Raw genomic sequence first — 24,493 nt, 5'->3', positions numbered from 1 at the left:
TTCTTTAATTTTGCTCAGAAAATGTGTGATCAGTGTGTCTTAGTTTGCCTGCTAAGGAGCAGAGCATGGTAGTTAAAAGTTAGCAGCCCCGAAGGACAGGTTCTGTCTAAAGCAGAGTCTCCGTTTGATGCTCAGCCGTTCGCTGTGTGGCTTGGGTACCAGGGGCTGCCGGAAGGAGGATGGGAGGGAATCAGAACCCGGGGTTCTCAGTGTGGTTCTGGTGTTAATTTATTCTTTTGTTTTGGGACGGTCCCTTCTACTTTCCTCCAACTAGAAAAAGAGGATTGATAGATAGTTTTCAAATTTTGTTGTCTTTCCTTTTTCTTTTCTTTTCTTTCTTTCTTTCTTACTTTCTTTCTTTCTTTTTTAGCAGAGACAGAGTCAGAGAGAGGAACAGATAGGGACAGACAAACAGGAAGGGAGAGAGATGAGAAACATCAATTCTTCGTTGCGGCTCCTTAGTTGTTCGTTGATTGATTTCTCATATGTGCCTTGACCGGGAGCTACAGCAGACCGAGTGACCCCTTGCTCAAGCCAGTGACCTTGGGCTCAAGCTGATGAGCCTTGCTCAAACTAGATGAGCTCGCGCTCAAGCTGGCGACCTCGGGGTCTCGAACCTGGGTCCTCCACATCCCAGTCCAATGCTCTATCAACTGCACCACCACCTGGTCAAGCCTGTTGTCTTTTCTTTTAACAAAATTTTATGCATGCAGAATTCCAAAATAGAAGTGGACTTGCACAGAGTTAATGTTGGGGTGGAGGCCTTTGGCCCCGACCACTCTTGCCCAAGCAATAACAATACCTTAGGCAAAGAGAAAAGGATGAAAATTTCTGACCCCAAACAGTGTCCTGCCCCAGGGCCTTGGCACCTACTGCTTCCCAACCTAAAGCCCTCATCTCCCAACTCTTCTCTCTCCCTGCAAGCCTTCCTTAAATGTGACCTCATCTGAGAAGGCTCTCTTCTCTGATCTTGCTCTCTAAAACCATCTCTTATTTATTAGCCCTTTGTCCTATTTATTTCATGGACTTATTACTAATGACAACTATCTTACTGTCTTAGCACTGCGTACTGCCCCTAGTCCATAACAGTGCCTTCATGCAAATTAGAGAAAGGCAGCCCTCTCTCCAAACACCTAACTGTTCTTATAGCCAGAAATGTGCCATAATAAACTTCGCAAATCTATGACAACTACACAATGAGGGGTGCCTCTAGATTTGTGCAGTGCACAGCCTGAGCGTGGTGGGTCTGTGGGTGCCCGCCAGTGTGTGGCAGGTCAGGGGATGCTCACCGAATACCTGCTGACCGACTATGTGAGCCCCCCCCCAGGTGTTCTCAGCAACCTCCCTGGGGCAGGACAGCTGCAGGACAGAATACCTGCTGACCGACTATGCGAGCCCGCCCCCCCAGGTGTTCTCAGCAACCTCCCTGGGGCAGGACAGCTGCAGGACAGAATACCTGCTGACCGACTATGCGAGGCCCCGCCCCCCCAGGTGTTCTCAGCAACCTCCCTGGGGCAGGACAGCTGCAGGACAGAATACCTGCTGACCTACTATGCGAGCCCCGCCCCCAGGTGTTCCTAGCAACCTCCCTGGGGCAGGACAGCTGCAGGACAGAATACCTGCTGACCGACTATGCGAGGCCCCGCCCCCCCAGGTGTTCTCAGCAACCTCCCTGGGGCAGGACAGCTGCAGGACAGAATACCTGCTGACTGACTATGTGAGCCCCGCCCCCAGGTGTTCTCAGCAACCTCCCTGGGGCAGGACAGCTGCAGGACAGAATACCTGCTGACCGACTATGCGAGCCCCCCCCCAGGTGTTCTCAGCAACCTCCCTGGGGCAGGACAGCTGCAGGTCAGGGAGGGAGACTCTGTTACCAGGAGCTCCTGTGAGAAGAGCCGAGGCCGTGACCCGGGCCAGGGGCAAGCAGGGGCCCAGAGGCTGATCACCTCCTTCCACCCACAGGCCACGAGACGAAAGCCATGCTGAACAACAGCGGCCCCCGCTACAAACGCAGCAAGGTCGAGCGGCGCATGAACACGGACATCTCCTTCTGCATCGGGCTGCTCTTCCTCATGTGCCTCACTGGAGCTGTAGGTATGGAATGTTCTGGAGAGAACCAGAACTCACTACCACACTCATCTCCCCCCCCCCCCTTTGGGCGAGGTGCTTCAATTCTCTGAGCCTCGGTTTTCTCGTCTATAAAATAGAGTTAATAAAAAATAATAATAATGAAGTCTACCCTGTAGGATGCCAGTGCACTAATAATGCACATGGAAAACTCCTGAAAGTACGAATTACTCCAGATACTAGGAATATCACCTAGCATTTATTTGCCCAAGAAATACTCACGGAACCCGGGCACTGTCTTCGCGTGACAGGATAACAAGACGGGTCCGGCTGAGCTCCTGGTCCAGCAGGGAGGGAGGCGGCACAGGAACAGGACCCATCACTGTCGGTCCCTGCGGGGAGGGCCACACACACACATGCTGGATTCGGCTCCTGCGGCTGCTGAGGAAAGTGAACACGGGCTCATTGGTTTGAAACAGCCCAATCTGTTCTGTGCGCTCCGGAGTTCAGAAGTCCAGACTCAGTCGCACTGTGAAGTGTCAGCAGGGCCGGCTCCTTCTGGAGGCTCCGAGGGGAGAATGTGTCCCTAGTCCTTTCGGCCTCGGTCGGCCACCTGTCTCCCGCGGTCGGTGGTTCCTTCCTTCGTCTTCAGGGTTATGAGTCTGATAATTCGTGTATCCCTCTCCTCGCATGTTTGTCTCCCTTTGCCTCCCATTCACAAGGACATTCGTTATTACATCATCAGGCCCTTCAGATGACCCGGGATACTCTTCTTCATCTCAAAAACCTTAATCAGTCTCATCTACAAAGTTCCTTTGCCCTGTATGATGGCATATTCACAGGCGTCAGGGATTAGGGACAATGGACGTCTTAGGGGGCATTATTCACTCTGCTCCAGGCTGCAGGTACGACGGGAGCATCAGCGGCTCCGTTAGAGTGGATTCCCGCGCGCAGTGGGCATTCTCAGGGAGGGCAGGTAGTGGCAGAGGAAGGATGGGGCGGGCAGATGTGAAAACAAAGAGAGAGGTCACCCTTAGCCTCAGGTAAAACCCAGACATAGAAAAGAGAATCGTTTGGGGCCAGGGAGCCTTTGGCTGGTTGGTGTGGCAAGAGCAGGGCAAGAAAGGACCCCTGATTAGAACCTGGCCGTGGCCGAGTTCCTCAACCGCGGAGTGCCTGCAGCTGTAGGAGGCCCAGACACGATGATCCGCCCCGTGAGAGTGACCCTCGTTCTCACCCGCCCTCCCCCTCTATGGCTTACCTCTAAGGGTGGTTCTAAGGACCCTAAAGGAGGCCCCCCCCCCAAAAGAGCCAGGGGAGATCAAGAGGAAGAACTCGTGGGCAGAGTCCAGAACCCCCTGCGGACCCCACACCAGTGAGCAGCAACGATGCTCATTCATTACTTGTGTTCGTCAGAAATTGTGCCCGTCCCCATTTTTAGAAGAGTGTCTAAGAAGTCTAAGACCTTCCGGGGGCCCAGAGAGGTTGTGTGTGCCTGTCACAGTGAGGATGGCGAGCTTTGGGCTTCTGGGTGGCCTGGGGTGTTTCGTGAATAACACTTCCCAGATGTGTGGAATGGCAGTCCACCAGCAAGTGGCTTGTGGCTGGGAGGAGAGCACCCGGAGGGGAGGGAAGCAGACCAGGGAGAAACGGCCCAGGGTGGCCACACCGCGCTGCGTTCAAGACACGCTGCAGGAACCCCTGCCTCAGCGTCAGAACAGGTTTTTCAAGGAGTGTCAGACCCGGGAAGGGCATTTGAGATCATCTCGCTGTGTCTCCGGAGAAAGGAAGTCACTGATTAAAAGGTCACCCGGTGAGATAAGGAACAGGCAAGCCAGAAACAGCTTGGCAGTTTGCCCAAATAATAAATAAATTGAGAAAGTTGTGGGAGGGACAGAAGGCTCATCTGTCTGAGAAGGACTCCCGCACAGGAAAAGGCTCTGGCAGGAGGCGGAAGCTCCTAGTGAACATGATCACCATCCCGTTCACAAGTTATCACGTTACCGTATATCCTATGTATAAGATGCACCCTTTTCCAAAAAATTTGGGGAATGAAAACTAGGTGCGTCTTATACAGAGGTTGTAGATTTTTTTTTTTTTACTTGCATTTCCCGCTTTTTCGCTTGGATGAGGAGTCGTGTGGATTTTATGATGAATAATACTTGAGTTCAATAACTGTATGTAATACTTTTTTATTTTCAAATTTCAGGCCCCAAAATTAAGGTGCCTCTTATACATGGGAAAATACGGTACTTTGATTGTGTGAAGGTGGTGTCTCTTTCTTTCCTTGCCCAGAATGCCCTCCCAGGCCTTTCTGATCACCCCCACACCCAGCCAGGCTCCAGGACCCAGGACCCCTCAAGGCCTCCCCCACTAGGCAGCCTTGTCTGGCTTCTCCCTGGGTCCTTGGCTCCTCTGAGGGCCAGTGGTCCTTACTCTGTATCATGTATCAGCTCCTGACTTCATGTCTGTAAGTCTCCTTTCTCCTGACAAGAATGGTGGCATTTGGCTCAACCTCCCAGGCAAAGGAGTATTTTGGGGACAGGCCGGGATTCTGTCTGTCATTTAGTCCTTATAGTTTCTCCCCTAGAGCTGAGAACATAGTAGACATCAGCTTATTCTACCCTCACAGTACCTGTGGAGACGGGATTATTACTAATTGGCAGATGACGCTGAGATTCAGAGAGCTCTGTTGCAGGTGCTGGACACACTTCACCTATGAGTCCTCGGATGGTAGGGTGGGCTTATCCCCATCTGCAGACAGGAACACGGAGGGTTCAGTCTGCTTCAGGGACTGTCGCTGTGGGCTCTCACGGTGGTTCAGGCTCTGGCATGGCATCTCTGACACTGGAGGGGATTTGTCCCTTTACTTCTGGCTCCCTGACCTAGCAGGAAAGTCCTCAAGGACAAGAACTAGGACCAAGTCCTTCCTGAATTAATGTCAGATAGAGGGAGAGAGCAAAAGAGGCAGGAAAGAGTGGATGGACGGACGAGGGATGGATGGATGGATGGACTGAAGGATGGATGGATGGACCGATGGACTGATAAGTGGATAGATGGATGGATGAGTAGGAGAAGGAATGGATGGGTAAATAGATAAATACGTGCATGGGGGGAAAATGAGGGGTTAGGGTAAAAGGTCAAGACTCTCCAGACATGCACTTCCCACCACACAGCTACACAGAACTTGTGTCCTTTTTCTCTTTCCAACAGCTATGTAACAGAACTTCATCAAACATAAGTAATCCTCGTGTTAGTTTCCTCAGGCAGGACAGACGCCGTCTCTCAGGAGACTGGCACGTCGGCTCTATGAAGGGCCACTTTAGCGCTAAGTGAACACACAGACGCCGTCTCTCAGGAGACTGGCACGTCGGCTATATGAAGGTCCACTTGAGCGCTAAATGAACACACAGACGCCGTCTCTCAGGAGACTGGCACGTCGGCTATATGAAGGTCCACTTGAGCGCTAAATGAACACACAGACACAGCTGTGTTATGTAGAATAAGGATGGACCCCTTGGAAACACACTCATTTCCAGGAACATGTCCAGGGCAGATGTAGCTAGCCGACCTCAGGACTAAGGAGAGACTCGGTCTCATCCTGGCTTTGCCTCCTCTCAGGTCACAGCCTGTGGAACGGGACCTTCCGAGAGCACCCCCCCTTCGATGTGCCAGATGCCGAGGGCGGCTTCCTCCCCCTTGCCCTCGGGGGCTTCTACATGTTCCTCACAATGGTCATCCTGCTCCAGGTAGGAAGTCTCTCTAGCTAAGGGGTAAGAAAACCTGGGGCCGGTACCTGTACAGCTTTGTGAGATAAAAAAATCAGTGCTGGCCCCAAGAAAGGAGTAACTGGACTGAGATAGGGGGATGTTTATTGCTTTTTCGTGAGTCCTTGAAAGTCTTCGCATTTGGGCTCATGTCAGGACCAGCCCTGCTCTGTGAGGGGGCCCCGCCCCCCAGGTAACAGTGGAGAAAAATATTTATTAGGCTTTTCTGTGTAACAGTAAGATTACAGCAGTGACCACATGTGACTGGCCCTTTGCCAGATAGTGAACGGATAAAACCAATGACCTGGGAATAGCAGAAGATAATGGAGCAAAGAGAACTTGTCAAGCCGTAATCATTGACAGAAAGAAAACACAGGTTAATGTTTTAACATTTGCTTGGTTGAGGAAAAAAACAAAACCTGCTAGATAGCTCAGTTGGTTAAAGTTTAAGTGAATTTATTAGCAAATGATTAGAAATGAGACCTCTTTTTTTTTTTTTTTAGATTTTATTTATTCATTTTAGAGAGAGTAGAGACAGAGAGAGAGAGGGGAGAAGCAGGAAGCATCAACTCCCATATGTGTCTTGACCAGGCAAGCCCAGGGCTTCAAACCAGCGACCTCAGCGTTCCAATTTGATGCTTCTATCCACCGCGCCACCACAGGCCAGGCTCAGGTGGTTCAAGTTTAAAGTGTCGTCCAGTATGACAAGTTTGTGGGTTTGATCCCCAGTCAGGGTACATAAAAGAAGCAACCATTAAATACATAAATAAGTGGAATAACAAATTGATGTTTCTCTCCACCTCCCCTCTCTCAAATCAATAAATTTTTAAATTTTTTAATAAAAATTTAAAAAAGAACTGATCCTATTTGGGAAAAAAGAACAGAAACACAGGGTACCTACATGAGAAAGGAAGAAAAAGAAATGTTTTCTTGCTCTGGAAGGAATTCAAACCATGAAAAGATGATGAAGTTTCACACACTCAATTGTACTATTTGAGGATGTTTCATTGTCCTCTTACTGGTGAACTTCTTGGAATCATTAGTGCATTCATCCCGTTAGCAGAGTGAGCCTTGTGGCATGTGAATGAGACCGCTCCCTGCTCCGCCCAGACCCTCCAAAGGGTTCGCACCCTCTGGAAGTGAGTGAACTCCAAGGTCCCTACTGCAGCCAGCCAGCCCTAAGTGACCTGGGCCCTGACTCCCTCCTGTCCTGTGCACTCACATACTGACTCCCGCCCCCACTGCACACCCGGCCCGGTCCCACTGCCGGCATTTGCCCGGAACGCTCCTCCTCCCGCAGGTAACCTCACGCCTCACCCTCATCTTCAGGTGTCTGCTCAGAGGTCACGGTTTATAAAAGAGGCCCTCCCAGACCTCTCCTCCACCCTCTTTACTTCTTCTTTACGAGACTCACCGCCAGCCAATATTATTCATTGGTTTGCTGGCAGCTGAGGTCTTCAAGCCCAGGGATTTTGTTCTGTTCCCCGCCACGTCCAGAACCTAGAATAACATGTGACACAAAGAAAGCGCTCAATGGGTATCAGGTATTGAATCAGTGGCCAAGAATCAGCAATGGTCTGAATACCTGTTAGGGTGCGGGGCCACCCTCAGTGCCACCGAGACCCAAGGGGCGTCAGCAGGCTCTGGACAGAGACGGGACAGCTCCTCACCTCCTTCCCATTCCACACCAAACAGCTCATGGCGAGTGCCTCCCGCAGACCAGACACCCCTTCTTCTAGAGGAAGGCGTCCCCAAACTACGGCCCGCGGGCCGCATGCGGCCCCCTGAGGCCATTTATCCGACCCCCCGCCGCACTTCTGGAAGGGGCACCTCTTTCATTGGTGGTCAGTGAGAGGAGCACTGTATGTGGCGGCCCTCCAACAGTCTGAGGGACAGTGAACTGGCTCCCTGTGTAAAAAGTTTGGGGATGCCTGTTCTAGAGGAAGGCGTGGCCCTTTTTCAGATTCCCCTAGGAATTTCAAGGGAGGCATGAAGGCATGGACCCTTCATTCCACAGAGAAAGTCCAGCACGTGAGCTGACATCAGCTTTTTACTAAATGCCTCTGCCACCCAGCAGAGAGGGTCCTGAGACGGGGGACCAGCCTGGTGTCTGACCCGTGGGGCTCCTTCTCTCGCAGGTGCTGATCCCCATCTCCCTGTACGTGTCCATCGAGCTGGTGAAGCTGGGACAGGTCTTCTTCCTGCACAGCGACCTGGACCTGTACGACGAGGAGAGCGACCTGCCCGTCCAGTGCCGCGCCCTCAACATCGTGGAGGACCTGGGCCAGATCCAGCACGTCTTCTCCGACAAGACGGGGACGCTGACCGAGAACAAGATGGTGTTCCGGCGCTGCACCATCATGGGCAGCGAGTACTCTCACCGAGAGAACGGTGCGCGGCCTCCCGGGGGTCCCCGCTGTCTTCCTGAGAGAACCACCTGCTCGCCCTAGAGAATGGAGCTGAAGGCTTACCCTGCTCCCCACCGAGGCCACACGCAGGTGGAACGTAGCTGCCTGTGTCCCTGTGGCTCCCTTGTCACAGACCAGTGCTGTTCTTAGCGCCTGTGCCCTTGCCTGTGTGCACAGAGGCTACGGTGATCCCCTGCGTGGTCGCCCTCCAGCCCGTCTGTGCCATGTACACACAGCATTTTTACCCGTCAGAAGTGGCCTGGGGGCATGTCCCAAGTACGTGCCAAGGTCTAAGAAGTTCTCAGGTCACCTTACCTGGGAGGAGAGACCTAGGTCTAGGCACATGGTCAGGTTTGAGGCATCCGGGAAATGCCGTCCGTGCTAACGGATCTTGGATGTTCAGAGGCCAAGCTTCTGCTTAGGAGATGTGGCTATAAAATGCCTGGATTGTTTTCTTACAGAGACTGAAGGTGGCCAGTGAAGCTGACCGGATTTCTCAGCTCCATCACACACACACACACACACACACACACACACACACGCACACACGCGCACACACACACACACACACAAGCTGACCTGATTCCTCAGCTCCATCCCGCATACACACAGACACACACACACACGCGCGCACAAGAAAGACACACACAGACATACACATACACATACACACACAGGCTGACCTGATTCCTCAGCTCTGTTCCCCATACACACACACACACACACACACACACACATGCGCACACACACGCACACACGCACACAAGCTGACCTGATTCCTCAGCTCCATCCCACAGACACACACACGCGTGCGCGTAAGAAAGAAAGACACACACAGACATACACATACACATACACACACAGGCTGACCTGATTCCTCAGCTCTGTTCCCCATACACACACACACAAAGACACACACATACACACCTTAATTAAGAAATTCTTGGGAGCAGCATTCATTCTTTTGAGTGGGAGGGAGGGATGGAGAAAGAGAAAGGAAGTGATATTATCGGGAACCCAATTCCCTTTGCCACGATGGTAGGTAACCATTAACGTGGGAGCTTCTGATCCTTCTAATAATAGAAACAGCTACCATTATCAGTACTTGTAAGTCTTCAAAACAACTCTTAGAGCTCGGTACTCTCTTAAACATCTGAGGACATAGTGGCATGGTTACACCTATGCTCAGAGCCCCATAGAAGGACGTGGTAACCCCGCCCTGGAACCTGGGTGGCTGGGTCACCCCCCTTTCTCCAGTCAGGGTAGCCAGCTCCCTGTTTTCCAGAGCAGCCCAGAGTTCTTCCTCTGGGTTCCGACCTCCGCTGCCGAAGTCTGGAACCTCCCCGGCCGTGGTCCCGCCAAGGCGTGACGGGGACGATAACAGGATTCCTTTCTTGCAGCTAAGCGACTGGAAATCCCAAAGGAGCTGGACTCAGACAGTGAAGAGTGGGCCCAATACCAGTGCCTGTCCTTCCCAGCCCGATGGGCCCAGGGCCCAGGGCCACTGAGAGGCCAAGGAGGGGACCAGCCCCTGAGGAGGTGCCAGAGTGCCCGGGTACCCATCCAGACTCACTGCCGGCAGAGGTCCGCGGGGCGCTGGGAAAACGCACAGTCTCCTGTGGCCTTCAGCAGCTCCATAGTAAGTCCTCGCCTTTTCTTCTTTGACTGGCAGGTGGTCTCTGTTGGGGGGTCCTGGGAGGGGCTCTAGGGTGTGAAAGACAAGAGGCAGTGTGAACCCTGAAGAGCTCTCAGAATGCCAGCCCTTGGCCTTGTACGTAATCCTGTGTTTTGTTGAGCATACACAATTCTCGCTAATTTCCTGTGTTCCGTATTTAGAAATTGGGAGATTTTGTAAGAACATAGTTTTCTGGCTTCTGTTTAGATAAAAATGGAACTGGGAAAATTCTTCACGCAAAGCCAGCATTTCCCTGTGGAAATTAAGTGGAATTAAGGAATTGATGCCATTTAGACTGGGCATCGCAGTCCCCCTACCTCACTTCTGTTTGTCCTCACCCCTGAGCTGGGGGCCAGCAGCATGCCCAGGAGGCAAGTGTTTCCAATAATACAGTTTAGAGGAAAGAGAAATATTTGCCATGCCCCGCTTTCTGGAAAGTAGAACAACAAAAGATATGGCTACAAGCTTATGCGTTTCAAGAAAAAGGGGAGGATGTCGTCAAAAAGAGTCTTAGATTGTTATGAAGCAAAGAACATCTGTGTCGAAATTACCCAGCGCACTTCAGTCCCTTGGGTGAACTGCCTGGCCCGTGTGGTCATTCGTCTCTGCAGCTTTGGTCTGGGGCTTTCTGCATATGATCCTTCATTTGATCCCCTGGAGCTGGGCCATCCATCACTGAACGTCCGGGTGGTGGGGGAAGGCATTGAGTTTCTTCTGCAAGGTTTCACATTTTCTGGAAGCCAAGGCCAGAACTGGGGCCTCCGACTCCCATTCCGTTCCACTTTCCTCTGCACTGCGCCCTTTTCCTAGGGGACACATCATCTGGAATCTTCTGCGCTTACAGAAAAGGCCCCCAGGGAACCCCGCACTATCTTGAACAAATCACAAACTTCCAGAGGAACCTCAAGTGCTATTACCCCGTCATTAGGAAATTCGATTTTCAAAATGATCCTTTTGGTGAATTTCCTTCCAGTCTCTTATTTCCCCTATTAATAACACACACATAACGCCATATGTTTAACATTGTTGCAGTCATAGTACACATAAATTATAGGTCCTAGGTATTTTTAATCTGACAAGTGAGCAAAAAGACTTGTCCATATTGTTACCATGTATCCATAACCCAGGACTACTGTGTTTTCTGACTCGAACAAGGAAGGAATGTCCTGCGTCTGTGAGCTCAGGGTAGTTACTTCCCTAACTCTGAGTGAATACATAGATGAGTTAACACTGGTTACTATGCACAGAAAAGCAACATTAGCAAGGATAAAATGATAACAATGTGTTCAGACATCTGACGCGCATAAATGCATAAACGTACAAGACCAATGATCCATAGATGCCTTTAGGAAGCTTTTTGGCTTGTTTGGTTGGTTGGTTTTCTTTTTTATTTTCCCAAATGAAATAACAGGACCTGCATAGCGTCAAGTCTTTCTGTTACTTAATTCTAGCCCCTCTAAATGGAATGCTCTTCCCCCAGCTCTTGACTGGGGGAATATTCAAACGATGAATTTAGTGACATCTCATTAGGCATAGATTGTAGGTCTTGCACCTTGTGTATCTTTTGGCACTTGGCAGTTTTAGATGCCACGGGCATCCTATGTGCCCGAGAATGTCTCCACCAGACACCTTTCCTTTGTAGATCTCAGTGGGGGCTCACAGATCCTCTCAACCGGACAAATCTCAGTAACCCAGAAAAAACTGCAACCCTGAGCCAAGCCAGGCTAACTTTTATTCAGGGCCTTTACCTGATGGTCCAGGAGAGGGACACATTAACCTCTGAGCTACAGCCAGGTCCTGGATGTCACCTGCTGCCCTGTCTGGCATGTTTATAGGTAGTTCTAAGTTCATTCAGGAGCAATAAGGAAATTGACACATAGAATAAGACCCAATTCTTGTTGCCTGGGCAGGTGTGGGTGGTGACGTGTTCTCTTTATGGACTGCCATATATGTCTTTCTGCCATCTGTTGGCTTGAAAATCTGGGGTTAGTGGGACAGTGACATCCCCAGCTAGCTGTTAGGGAGGGCACTGGGCCCAGAGTCAGGAAACAGGTTCCGGTCTCAGCTCCACTCCTGGCTTGTTGTAACCTTAAGTGACAAGTCAAACCTCTTTCTACCCCTGTTTAGTTACCTGAAAATAATTTACTTACAACTCTCACCAGTTGTTCTAAAACTCAAATAACATAATTTACTTATCTTGTAAGGCCCCTTCCAGCTACAAGTGAGGCACAGCTTGGGTCATCTCAGCCCTGAAAGGCAGAGATGCAGGATGAGCAGAAAACACAAGGCTAGTGTGCTCCAAAATAAAAGTTTCTTTTACAAGCACCTGGATCCTGGATACAAGCGGGCTGGGACCAGCAAAAGGGTGTCAGCCCCGAGCTGTGGGCGAGAGCATTAGATATAGGGCGTTTGCTGGCCTGGGGTTGTCTGCACCTGGACATACTTAGATTAGTATATCCGGGTTGGTTGCCTTGGTTACAGACCGTCTCCCTTTCCCAACCCTCAGGCCCCTCATGATAGCAGTGTCTCAAGAACATTTTTTAGAACCTTCCCAGGGTGGGGGGTGTTGGAGGAGGGAAATGTTTACTGAAGAAGTTGCCGGAATGGAGTTGGGTGAGGGGAATTTGCGTTTTAAAGGAGCCAATTTAACATTAACAAGCTGTCCCCTCATTAGCTCTGTGGCTTCAGTCAACTCACTGAGCTGGAAGCCACAGTGTCCCCATCTTTTTTTTTTTTTTTTTTTGTATTTTTCTGAAGCTGGAAACGGGGAAGCAGTCAGACTCCCGCATGCGCCCGACCAGGATCCACCCAGCATGCCCACCAGGGGGTGATGCTTTGCCCATCCAGGGCGTCACTCTGCCGCAACCAGAGCCATTCTAGTGCCTGAGGCAGAGGCCATAGAGCCATCCTCAGCGCCTGGGCCAACTTTGCTCCAGTGGAGCCTTGGCTGCGGGAGGGGAAGAGAGAGACAGAGAGGAAGGAGAGGGGGAGGGGTGGAGAAACAAATGGGCATTTCTCCTGTGTGCCCTGGCTGGGAATCGAACCCAGGACTCCTGCACACCATGTGTCCCCATCTTTTAAAAGTATCCTAATTGCTCAAATCACGCATCCTAGATGGATCAGTAACTAGTGGAGGTTTGAAATGATCTTTCTGAAAGAGAGCTCTCTGCTTTGGACAAATGCTCACCTATCTGGAGACATGGAGTGGGGGAGGGGGAATTTTTGTAAATACGGTACTGAGCCCCTTCCCCTGATATTCTAGTATAGATGGTCTGCGCTAGGGCCCGAGCATTCATATTTTTATTTCTGATGAGTCCAGTGAGCGATTAAGACTGATACCCTCTGTAAACAGCACTGTCCTCCCACTAGGAAATAGTCTAGATTTGACTCAGTTAGGCCCCTTCTTCCGCTGAGAAGGGACCGGCTGAAGGAGGTGGTGCATGCTGCCTTAAAGAGCTCTGATGCTACCTGTAAAATACGTGTGTCTGGAGTGGCAGGTCCTTGAACTGGTCCACCGAAAACGCCCAGGACCTCCCTGGAGGGTCTCTGGGCTCCCGCCATGCCCAGACTCAGCGGGCTGTCTGAGCTCTCCTCCTGTGCCACCTGCCCATCTGGCATTCAGTCTGTGCTGATCATCCCTCAGCACCCCCGGTTCTGCATCTCCCCTTTGTAAACGTAGTCAGAACTTGCCTCTGACTGTCCCAGAGTGCCAGGTCCGGGGGCGCACCCTCCCCCATTCTTGATGGAGCCTGTTCTTTGTCTCCTTGGTTCTTTGCTCCAAACCAAAGATAAAATGAGCATCAACAATAACAATGTAAGCTAGCTTTTTTTTTTTTTAATTTGGCTACAGAGAACAAGGAAGCATGGGTTATTGTTGCCTCATTGGCTTCTATAAACTCTGTGGCTTGAGGGTGAGGTGATATACTTATGAAGGTAGTGGACAGAGAATGAAATATATGTGTTTTTTCCTGGTCTGTGAGCAGTCAAGGTTTGAGCTAAGAGTCTTTGTTTAGAAGTGCCACTTACAAAATGTTTCCCAGAACCATTAGACCAAAGAATATCTTCCTAACCATAAAATTTGCATTGGGCACTGGTGAGTCTCCAAACTTGATCGCCACTCCCTTCTGTGGGCACGGTCCCTCCCAGCCCTCCGGAAAGAATGTCCTGGCCCTCTGCCTCCTTTCTTTTGCCTTGGTCTTCCTCTCTTCCTTTGGCAGAGATCTGTGCAGCACCCCAGTCTGTTCCCGGCTGGGGGGACAGCCCGCATACACACTCTGCCGCACGCTTCTGCTGGCTGGGCCATTAGATAAGAGTCCTAACTTAATTAGCCAAGTGCAGAAAACTCTTTTCAGAAGTGATGTAACCGCATAGGCAGGAACAGATGAGGGCTGTATCAGTTGTGCTTCTCGTTGACCCCTGGGTCCCAGTGGGGACACATGACTACAGGGACCCTGTTCACAAGGGGTGAACAACTAACTCCCTTCTGACCAGACCACTCAGTTTCCCCCGCTCCTTGGCACGTACATCCCACTTGGAAAAGCTAACAGTCCGTGTGCTTTTACTTAACCAAAACTTGACAGACATCAGGCTCTCCCTGTTCTTGAACCAAACTCGGTATCATCCAGGCCACAACACTGGCCAGGGCAAACATCACTGCCCTAAACAATATTTCAGCCTCCGGCTCCTCGGCAACCAGGAAAGTCTGTTTCTGCGATAGTAAGACAACCGCATGGTTAAGTCGTCAAAAGAAATCGAGGGGCGAAAGGTAGACAGCAGGTCTCCTCCCCTCCCCGCCCCCCACCACGCAGAGATGACTACTCACAGTTCCCTGTGTCCCTCCCAGAGGTGTCTGACCTACTCACGCACAGACAGACGTTGTAGTGACGTGAGCTGCCTTTTACGGAGCACACCATACGAGCTCTGTTTCGAACTTAGCTTTTCCTTTTTACCTAACAAATCTTGAGGAATATTTCATATGGCGGGGGGTGGGGGGAGGTTCACAGTTACAAGAACGTAAAACACAGAGCTTATTCTTGTATTATTTATTTATTATTGTATTCTTTTCCATACGGACAACGGCAGACCTCCTTCTGCCCAACCCTGTAGGCACACAGACAGGATATTCCATGGGGCATGACCTCATCCTTTTATTTTATTTTTTTTTCAAAGAAACTGAAAGTGATTCAGTCAGTCTCTTTTTTTTTTTATTTTTTTTTATTCATTTTAGAGAGGAGAGGGAGAGACAGAGAGAGAGAGAGAAGAGAGAGAGAGAGAGAGAGAAGGGGGGGAGGAGCTGGAAGCATCAACTCCCATATGTGCCTTGACCAGGCAAGCCCAGGGTTTTGAACCAGTGACCTCAGCATTTCCAAGTCGACACTTTATCCACTGCACCGCCACAGGTCAGGCTCTTCCATTTATTTATTTATTTATGTATGTATGTATGTATGTATGTATGTATGTATGTATTTTTCTGAAGCTGGAAACGGGGAGGCAGTCAGACAGACTCCCGCATGCGCCCAACCGGGATCCACCCGGCACGCCCACCAGGGGGCGATGCTCTGCCCATCCGGGGCGTCACTCTGTCGCGACCAGAGCCACTCTAGCGCCTGGGGCAGAGGCCAAGGAGCCATCCCCAGTGCCTGGGCCATCTTTTGCTCCAATGGAGCCTCAGCTGCGGGAGGGGAAGAGAGATACAGAGAGGAAGGAGGGGGAGGGGTGGAGAAGCAGATGGGCGCCTCTCCTGCGTGCCCTGGCCGGGAATCGAACCTGGGACTTCCGCACGCCAGGCCGACACTCTACCACTGAGCCAACCGGCCAGGGCCTCATCCTTTTATTTAATGGCTGTTCGCATGTGTTGTATGGCTGAGCCATCCTCTGTTTACACGTGCGTGAGTGTGTCTAGAGCCCTGATGGCGAACCTTTCTATAAAAACCGCCCACTGTTGCAGTACTGGTCAACCTGGTCCCTCCCGCTCACTAGTGGAATTCCAGCTTCATGGTGGTTGGTAGTGGAGCAACCAAATGGCACCGCGATTGGCCCACCATGAAAGCTGGAACACCCACTAGTGGGTGGGAGGGACCAGGTTCACCAGTACTGCAAAAGTGGGCAGTTTTTATAAAAAGGTTCACCATCACGGTTCTAGAGTATCTATCCTTAGAGCATCGCTACCCAATCCTGAGTGTGTGCATTTTTAAAATTTTGATTGACACTGCCCAAGAGACTGTAATCAGTTTAGACACTCACCGACAGCAGAGAGAAGCGTCTGCTTCCTCCCACCTCTGCCAGTTTCGTGTGTCTCAGCGCCTACTGCTCAAACTGTGGTCCTTGGACCAGTAGTGTGAGCAGCACTTGGGAGCTGGTAGAATGCTGGTGCCCAGGCCCCACCCTAGACTTGCTGAGTCAGCATCTGTGTTTCCACAAGATGCCCGGTCAATGCGTGCACGTTAAGTTGGGGGAGTGCCAGCATAATGTTTCAGGGTTCTGGTTTTGCATCAGTCAGAACTGGATCCAAGGTTCCAGCTTCTTTTGTTGATTTTGGGCAAGTTGCTTATGTCAGTGAGCCTCAGAAGCCTCTCAATTAAAGTGGGAGACCGTAGCTACCTCAGTGCTGTTCTGATGACTAAACGCTGTACGTGAAAGCACTGAACAGAGCACCTGACTCTGCTCTGGGTTGTCAGCAAACGTATCTGATGATAACAGTAGGATCCTTGAGGGTGTAACAAGGGGTCAGAGATCCCCTTCGCGCGAGGGATTCTGTAAGAGCCTTCGGTCTTCTGCAGTGGAAAGAAACCCAAACAGCTGGCCGCCTGGCTGTCACTAAACGCCAATCTGAACAACTAACTAGTGGCCCCGCAAGTTTCTGTTCTTTTCCTTCAGAGACGTTGACAAACCAAGGGGCCCAGAGGTGGATAGGGCACTGCTTTCTCTCGAACTGTCCTAAATGCCAAGTTCCTAACTGTTAATGGACCAGACAGGAAACCAGTGGGCTGTGGGCACAGGGAGCCGTGGAGAACCTTGCCCTGCGGAAGCAAGTCTGTGGTGACGGGGTAAAGCTTAAGTGACATCTGCGGCTGGCACCTGCAGGCTGGGCCTGCTGCCAGTGCCGGAGAGAACTAGGCCCTTTGCCGAGAATTCTGTCTTCAATGCACCAATGTATGATTGGGTGGAAATGCACTAAAGAAGAGTATTAACAAAGAGATTCCATGAGCTGATCCGTGGTGTTCTGGAGAGCAATCAGTTGACATAGGTTTGAGTGGCTGCTGTCTGCCAGGCATTGGGGACACACTACAGTCACTTCAACTAGAGGGTAAGTGGACATGCAATAATTAGCCGTGAAACCTTTTTAACTGTGTCACCATTTGGTAATACATAGTGCATAGCTTGGAGCAAAGCAGTGTGTTGTCAGAGGCTAGGAGTCAGGTGAGTGAGATGGCCCTAGCTCTGACCCTAATTCAGTGTGTCATCTTGAATAGTTCACTTCCCTTCTCTATGGCACTCAGTTTTATCATCAGGAAAGTAGAAGTTTTGGCTTTGGTGACTTCCAACCTTGTTCCCAACTCTGGGTATCTACGGTAAGGATCAAAGGCATCCATTCACGTACCTCCCTCCCCACCTCATCCCCGCCCAATGAAATCTATTTTCTGGAGAAGAAAGCTTTCCATAATCCCTTTATAACTTCCTGGACTGTCCGCTGAGCCCTGAGGATGAGCCATACAAGCCCAGCCATTGTATTTGGGAGGCCAGATGTGGAAGAGGCTGCTCCAGCAGCGTAGAGGTGGGGCAGAGATCCAGGATGGAGGGCTACGGGATCTGAGGCCAGATGTGGAAGAGGCTGCTCCAGCAGTGTAGAGGTGGGGCAGAGATCCAGGATGGAGGGCTACGGGATCTGAGGCCAGATGTGGAAGAGGCTGCTCCAGCAGTGTAGAGGTGGGGCAGAGATCCAGGATGGAGGGCTACGGGATCTGAGGCCAGATGTGGAAGAGGCTGCTCCAGCAGCGTAGAGGTGGGGCAGAGATCCAGGATGGAGGGCTACGGGATCTGAGGCCAGATGTGGAAGAGGCTGCTCCAGCAGGGTAGAGGTGGTGCAGAGATCCAGGATGGAGGGCTACGGGATCTGAGGCCAGATGTGGAAGAGGCTGCTCCAGCAGGGTAGAGGTGGGGCAGAGATCCAGAATGGAGGGCTACGGGATCTGAGGCCAGATGTGGAAGAGGCTGCTCCAGCAGTGTAGAGGTGGGGCAGAGATCCAGAATGGAGGGCTACGGGATCTGAGGCCAGATGTGGAAGAGGCTGCTCCAGCAGTGTAGAGGTGGGGCAGAGATCCAGAATGGAGGGCTACGGGATCTGAGGCCAGATGTGGAAGAGGCTGCTCCAGCAGTGTAGAGGTGGGGCAGAGATCCAGGATGGAGGGCTACGGGATCTGAGGCCAGATGTGGAAGAGGCTGCTCCAGCAGGGTAGAGGTGGGGCAGAGATCCAGGATGGAGGGCTACGGGATCTGAGCCCAGCTGGCAGCATCAAGAATGAGGGACAAATGGTGGGGAGACACTGGGAGGGAGGAATTGGCAGCCTGTAACTGACGGACATGTGGGGTAAGGGGAAGGGAAGAATCAAATGAGAATCTGTAGTGACTGGAGATTCACTGGGTTTGCGGGAGTGGGAGCCATCTAGATTCAAGAGTGCAGGGAATCCCGAGTGTACAGAGAGCCTGCTGGAGGGGCCGTCCTCTGCGCCCCTTTAGAACAGACTCACCCAGGCCTTTCTCTCTCAGGAAAAAGATGTGACTCCAGATAAAAACCTGCTGCCCAAGGTGCGAGACGCTGCCCTGTGGCTGGAGACCTTGCCGAACGCCAAACCTGCCGAGCCTTCGCTCTCCACCTCCGCCTCCATCGCGGACTTCTTCCTTGCCCTGGCCATCTGCAACTCCGTCATGGTCTCCACAAGCACCGAGCCCAGGCAGAGGGTAAGGACTGGGGACAGGGAGGGTAGCGGGGGAGGGGAAGAGGGTTGGAGCAAGGGGCGAAGTCCTGATCTGGAAGACAAGACTCTGGGCCCTAGCCGCAGGGTCACCATTTCATCACTCTGAGACCTTGAACTCTTACCCTTTCTGGGCCTCGGTTTCCCTTTTTTTTTTTTTTTTTTTTTTTTTTAGCAAGAGAGAAAGGGACAGACAGTGACATACAGACAGGAAGGGAAAGAGATGAGAAGCAGCGACTCATAGTTGCGGCACCTTAGTTGTTCACTGAATGCTTTCTCATATGTGCCTTGACTGGGGGCTCTAGCTGAGCCAGTGACCCGTTGCTCAAGCCAGCGACTTTGGGCTTCAAGCCAGTGACCATGGGATCATGTCTATGATCCCATGCTCAAGCCGGAGACCCCACACTGAAGCTGGATGAGCCCGCGCTCAAGCCAGTGACCTCGGGATTTCGAACCTGGGTCTTCAGCATCGCAGGCCAGTGCTCTATTCACTGCATCACTGCCTGGTCAGGTGTCAGTTTCCTTATTTTTAAATAAAATTTAAAAGATTATATATGAGCTCTCTGTGTGGCTTTCCAGTTTTGTGTCTATCTTTCTTCAGGGTAAATATTCAAAGTTAATATTTACTGAGCACTTGCTACATGCCAGACTCCATGCCAAACACTTCATTGGCATTATCCTTTAATCCTCCCAACCCAACAAACCTCTGAGGTATGGCTTTGGGTTTAACAAGGGAAGAAACAGGGGCGCAGAGAGCTTGAGTGACTCAACAAAAGACATGTGGTTAATTCATGGCAGAACCACCTGTGTGACTCCATAGCTTCTCTGTGGGGGTCAGAAGAAATAGCCCCAGGTGTGGTGTTCTGCCCATTGGGAGATACTGCGCTGGATGGCCATTTATAGAAGGTTATACTTTGAATTATGTTTTAGTGCTGACAATAGCTCTGTCTTTATCCACCGGCTCTCGCCCAAGCTCCCCTCTGAGTAGCTGATGAGAATAGTTGGGTGTTAGAACTTGTGCCTATGGAATGAAGAAAAAGGTTCACCCAGGTACCAGCTCAGAGCCTCCCTATCTGATGTCCTGACTCCAAACCACCCTGAAAAGTCACCTTCAGCCACTGAAAAGTCGCCAAGTGATCAGAAGTCATCGGGAGCTTTGAGGGCAAGCAAGCGTGTTGTGAGAAATTAACTCAACTTTTCAAGAGAGGAGGAAGCACGATTTGGGGGAGGATGGCGTCCCCCTCTCCGATTTTCAGTTAATAGGGAGGCTTTCACCAGCAGGTGCTGCAGGTCCCACCTTCTGGAGTTGGACAGAACCAGATTCACGTCCCAGCTCTGCTACCTATACACTGGGTGATGGTGGCCAATTTATTTAACCTCTTTGTGCCTCGGTTTTTCCACCCATAACTTGGGATAATGATAGTGTCCCATCAGGTTGCTGGGAGGGGAAAATGCGATGATGCTTACAGAGATGAAGACTATGATAAGGGGGTGGGGAATCTGGGCTCTTACTACGGGTCTGACTTTTGTCTTCTCTCCTTTGTCTCTGATTGAAGTGGGAAGGTCATTGCCAATCCCAAGAATGTCAGGGCTAGAGGAAACATCTATCCTAACACTCTCAATTTATAGGTGGGTAAACTGAGGCTCACTTAGGGGAGGAGACATGCCCACAACAACCACAGAAGGCCCAAAGAATCCATGTATTGCAAAATGACCTTCAGATTCTGCCATAAGACCGCTTGATATTTTCTTCCAACATTGAGGGTAATGTTCTTCTTCCTTCCTTTGACCTCCAGGTCACCATGCCCCCCTCGACTAAGGCCCTGGGGACATCCCTGGAGAAGATTCAGCAGCTCTTCCAGAAGTTGAAGCTTTCAAGCCTCAGCCAATCCTTCTCATCCACCGCGCCCTCCGACAATGACCTGGGGGAGCACTGGGGGCCCCATGTGCCCACCACGGACTCAAAAGAAAGAGACGACGCGTCTGTGTGCAGTGGAGGCTACTCCACCGATGGCGGCTACAGGAGCAGCACGTGGGACCAAGGAGACATCCTGGCATCTGGGTCGTGCGATTCCTTTGAGGAGGTGTTGGAGGACCCGGTCCTCGGCCTGGCCAGCCCCGACCTCTGCTATGAGGCCGAGAGCCCCGATGAGGCTGCCCTGGTACATGCCGCCCGTGCCTACAGTTTCACACTGGTGTCCCGGACGCCCGAGCAGGTGACCGTGCGCTTGCCCCAGGGCACCTGCCTCACCTTCGATGTCCTCTGCACCCTGGGCTTTGACTCTGTCAGGAAGAGGATGTCCGTGGTCGTGAGGCACCCGCTGACGGGCGAGATCGTCGTCTACACCAAGGGCGCCGACTCGGTGATCATGGACCTGCTGGAAGACCCGGCCTGCAGTGAGTGCCCCCACCCCACCCCCAAGCAGGGCTCCGGGTTTAAGAGGCAACACGGAATAGCAATGACTAGCTCAGGGTATAGCATTACTCAGCCCAGCAGGTCCCAGTGGAACCCAGGCCCTCAAGCTGCTGTCCCCAAAGCAGGTTCCTTAATACCCGCTGCATTCCACACCACTCCCCAACCCGGAGAATGGCAGGACCTGTGAGCTCAGACTGGGCAGTCAGATAAGAGAAAAGCCTCTTTAATATTTTTTTTTCCAAATTCATTTAAACATGAATTATCCAGATACTATTTTTACCAAGACAACTATTAACATACCCTCAAACATAGTGTAGTCCTTAGTTTTGGAAAGAAGCCAACTGAACCCAAGAGAGGGAAGTGACCTAAGAAAGGTGGCACCACAACTGACGGTGAACCCGCGACCCAGGCACCCTGACGCCCAGCTCAGAGCCCCTTTCCCGCCAGGCTCCGTGCACTCTGGGAAGCCTCAGATGTCCGTCTTCCTCCTCCTCCTCCCCAGCCTCTCCCAGACAGATTTTCATAAACCTGCATGCACCACGCCAGAAAGTTGTTCCAAAGTCCCTCCATATCAGTGTCCAAGTTTGCAGCAGCATGAATTAGTGTGCAGCCGCTTCTTGATTGCTAATGAGGGGAAGGACCGTTATGGGGTTTATGATTCTCCCAGGATAGTCGCTTCCAGCCAAGCTTTAGAATTGCCCAGGCAGCCCTGCGCCTCCTGCATTATCAGCTGTGGATCAAAGCCAAGAGGTTCACGGGGATTGATGAGTGTTTAGAATGAGAAGGGAGCTAATTAGGTCTCTTCATCCCCAGACACTGGCAGACAAGTGAGTTCAGTGTTTCTGAGTCGAGGAGGCCGTTGCCCTCCGTCCCTGGGCCACGGCCATCAGAGTTGCCCCTAGAGATGTATTTTTGTTTGTCCCGATTGCAAAATGGATGAGGGGTGCTTCCAGTAAGACACATGAGCAAAGCTTTGAAAGGAAGAGAAAAAAAAATAATAACCCTGGGTGTAACATATATATTTCTGGTATTTGAACATTCAGTTTGACCCTGAGGTTTCTGTTAGCGGCGGTGGGAGGAGGGGGGTGTCAAACAGAAGGCAAAAGGGTTTAACCTTAGGAAGTCTTTGAAAATGAAATATTGCGTAGGGACTGTGCTCAAGGCACCAGGAAAACAGCAACATCTTTAGAAAAAAATTAGAAAGTAATCTTTGAAAGGGTTTTTGCAGTATATAAAAACAACCCTAAAATAATATCGTGGGAAAGATCAGAGCTTGCTGGGCTTTCTTATACCCATCTTCCTGTTACATGTGGCACTATTAATTTTGCATTGTATGCAGGGATGAATGGGGTGCACAAAATCTGTTTACTACTTAGGGCCTCTGAAGATCTCAATCGAGCCCTGGTTAAAAAAATAAATAAACTCTGAAGCTTGTTTCCAGGCTCATCTTTATAAAGTGCTGCCGTTGATTAGTGATGTCTGTGACATCTTAGATAAAGTAAGTGGGGATAGCATCAATCCTGCCCCAAACCCACAAACCCAGGGTGAAAAGTTCTTTTTATCTGGCAGATAATAGTACTAGAATTTCAAGAGGAAAAAAAAGTTTTTTTCTAAAGAAATATGTAGGACTTTATAAAGGGGACTTTGAGCAATGCAATCTAGTATTTTTTATTCTAAACTATATTAGTAGGAAATGTAAAACAATATCTTTTTTTTCTAAGACCATTGCTTGTGTAGAAAGAAAGCCTAATTCAGCAAGCCCAGTGTGGCAAAGCACTTGACAATGAGATTCAGGTCCAGAGCTATCTTGGTTGGGATGGAGATTCCTCAGCCTTTGTACATGACCTCGTGGGGGGACAATGACTGTTTCGCAGTGAATGACACTGATGTGGAAAAGAAGGTGAGGAAGATCCGAGCCCGGACCCAGAAGCATCTAGACCTGTATGCGCGAGATGGCCTTCGAACACTGTGCATCGCCAAGAAGGTGAGAACAGATTTCTCGTCAAGTAGCTGAGAAGCCTGAACCCCGATTCTGTCTTTGCTGATTCTTTTTAGAAGACCTGGAATGGTGGTTGCTTTAATGTGTTCGAAATTAGCTGTTCTGAGTCACCACAAAGACCCATGACTCTGACGGTTTTGCTGGGGCAGAGATCTGAATGGCAGGGCTCCACATAGGTGTGGCTTTGCAGTCTCCTGCTCCACAGTGTGTGCATCATTGGTAACACTTAACTCATAAAGTCGTTTCTAATGGCATCATGTTATAATTCTGCCTTCAGTGTATTCTTTCAAAATGTGCGTTATTTGCATAGATTTGAAATTTGGGAGATTTTATGTGATCACCTAAAAAAAATCTAGATTTCTGGTTTCTCTTGAAAATTTAGAGGATCTGTCAAAGCGGGTCTCTATTCTTGAGTGGCAGCCAATAGCTCCAGCTGTGTAGCAGTGATCCCTTCCATGAGGAGTGTGTTCTGCTGCTGTGGTTGGTCACAGTCCCCACCATTCCCTACTGAATTGCCCACCTCACCCCCTGCAGGTCTTTAACTTATCAGCGCCCACAGAAGAGGCGAACAAAGAGAGCTATGGACCCCAGAGCCGGGGAACCGAATGAGATACCTCAAATCAAGTAGGGGAGCTATGATGGGCCTATCTTTCTACATGGCTAGATTTATTTCTCCTCCATAAATCCCCTGAGCTCATCTCTTTCATGGTACTTAGGCAACCATAAAAATAAAAACTTAAAGAGTTTATGAGTTTAAAGCCAGACCCTACCTGGGTACATGTCCCATTCTCACCACTTATCTGTCATGTGACCTTGGGCAAGTTCCTTCAGGTCGTGGAGTTTTGTATTTTCTTATCTCTAAAATGGTGTCAGTGCTCCTTACTTCATACAGTTGCCACGGAAATGAACTAAGGCAACACACGTGCATGAGACAGGAACCCATGCTTACTACTTTATAGATTGTAATTATACCCTTACCACCTTCTATTTTCCAGTGAAATGACTTGTGGTTATTTTGTCTCCTCTAATAAGACTGTTAATTTCACAAGAGCAAAAGGCCTACTGGTGTCCCTTTGGTTTTCTCTCTAGAGCCTTGCACAGAGGGGAAAAATCAAGGAATATTTGATGCTTAGACAAAAGAATTATCCATTGCCATAAGATTCAGTATTCCTGCAATGCCGACAGAGGG

At 50.5% G+C, this 24,493-nt stretch overlaps 1 protein-coding gene across 4 annotated transcripts in view; it reads left to right on the top strand.

Annotated features, from left to right (window-relative positions):
• ATP10B (ATPase phospholipid transporting 10B (putative)) overlaps window positions 1-24,493 on the top strand; it is a 264,075-nt gene that overhangs the window by 201,735 nt on the left and 37,847 nt on the right. For all 4 annotated transcript variants that reach the window (XM_066341903.1, XM_066341904.1, XM_066341906.1 and 1 more), the window contains 7 exons: window positions 1,963-2,094; window positions 5,689-5,816; window positions 7,973-8,225; window positions 9,643-9,881; window positions 18,684-18,875; window positions 20,686-21,286; window positions 23,180-23,289. In XM_066341903.1, the coding sequence (XP_066198000.1) occupies window positions 1,963-2,094; window positions 5,689-5,816; window positions 7,973-8,225; window positions 9,643-9,881; window positions 18,684-18,875; window positions 20,686-21,286; window positions 23,180-23,289 (1,655 nt within the window). The remainder of the gene's footprint in view (window positions 1-1,962; window positions 2,095-5,688; window positions 5,817-7,972; window positions 8,226-9,642; window positions 9,882-18,683; window positions 18,876-20,685; window positions 21,287-23,179; window positions 23,290-24,493) is intronic.

Source organism: Saccopteryx leptura, chromosome 6 (assembly GCF_036850995.1).
Source record: "Saccopteryx leptura isolate mSacLep1 chromosome 6, mSacLep1_pri_phased_curated, whole genome shotgun sequence".
In the NCBI taxonomy this organism is placed as follows: domain Eukaryota; kingdom Metazoa; phylum Chordata; class Mammalia; order Chiroptera; family Emballonuridae; genus Saccopteryx; species Saccopteryx leptura.
Note: the sequence above shows the minus strand (reverse complement) of the source record. Positions and strands in the feature narration are given on the sequence as shown.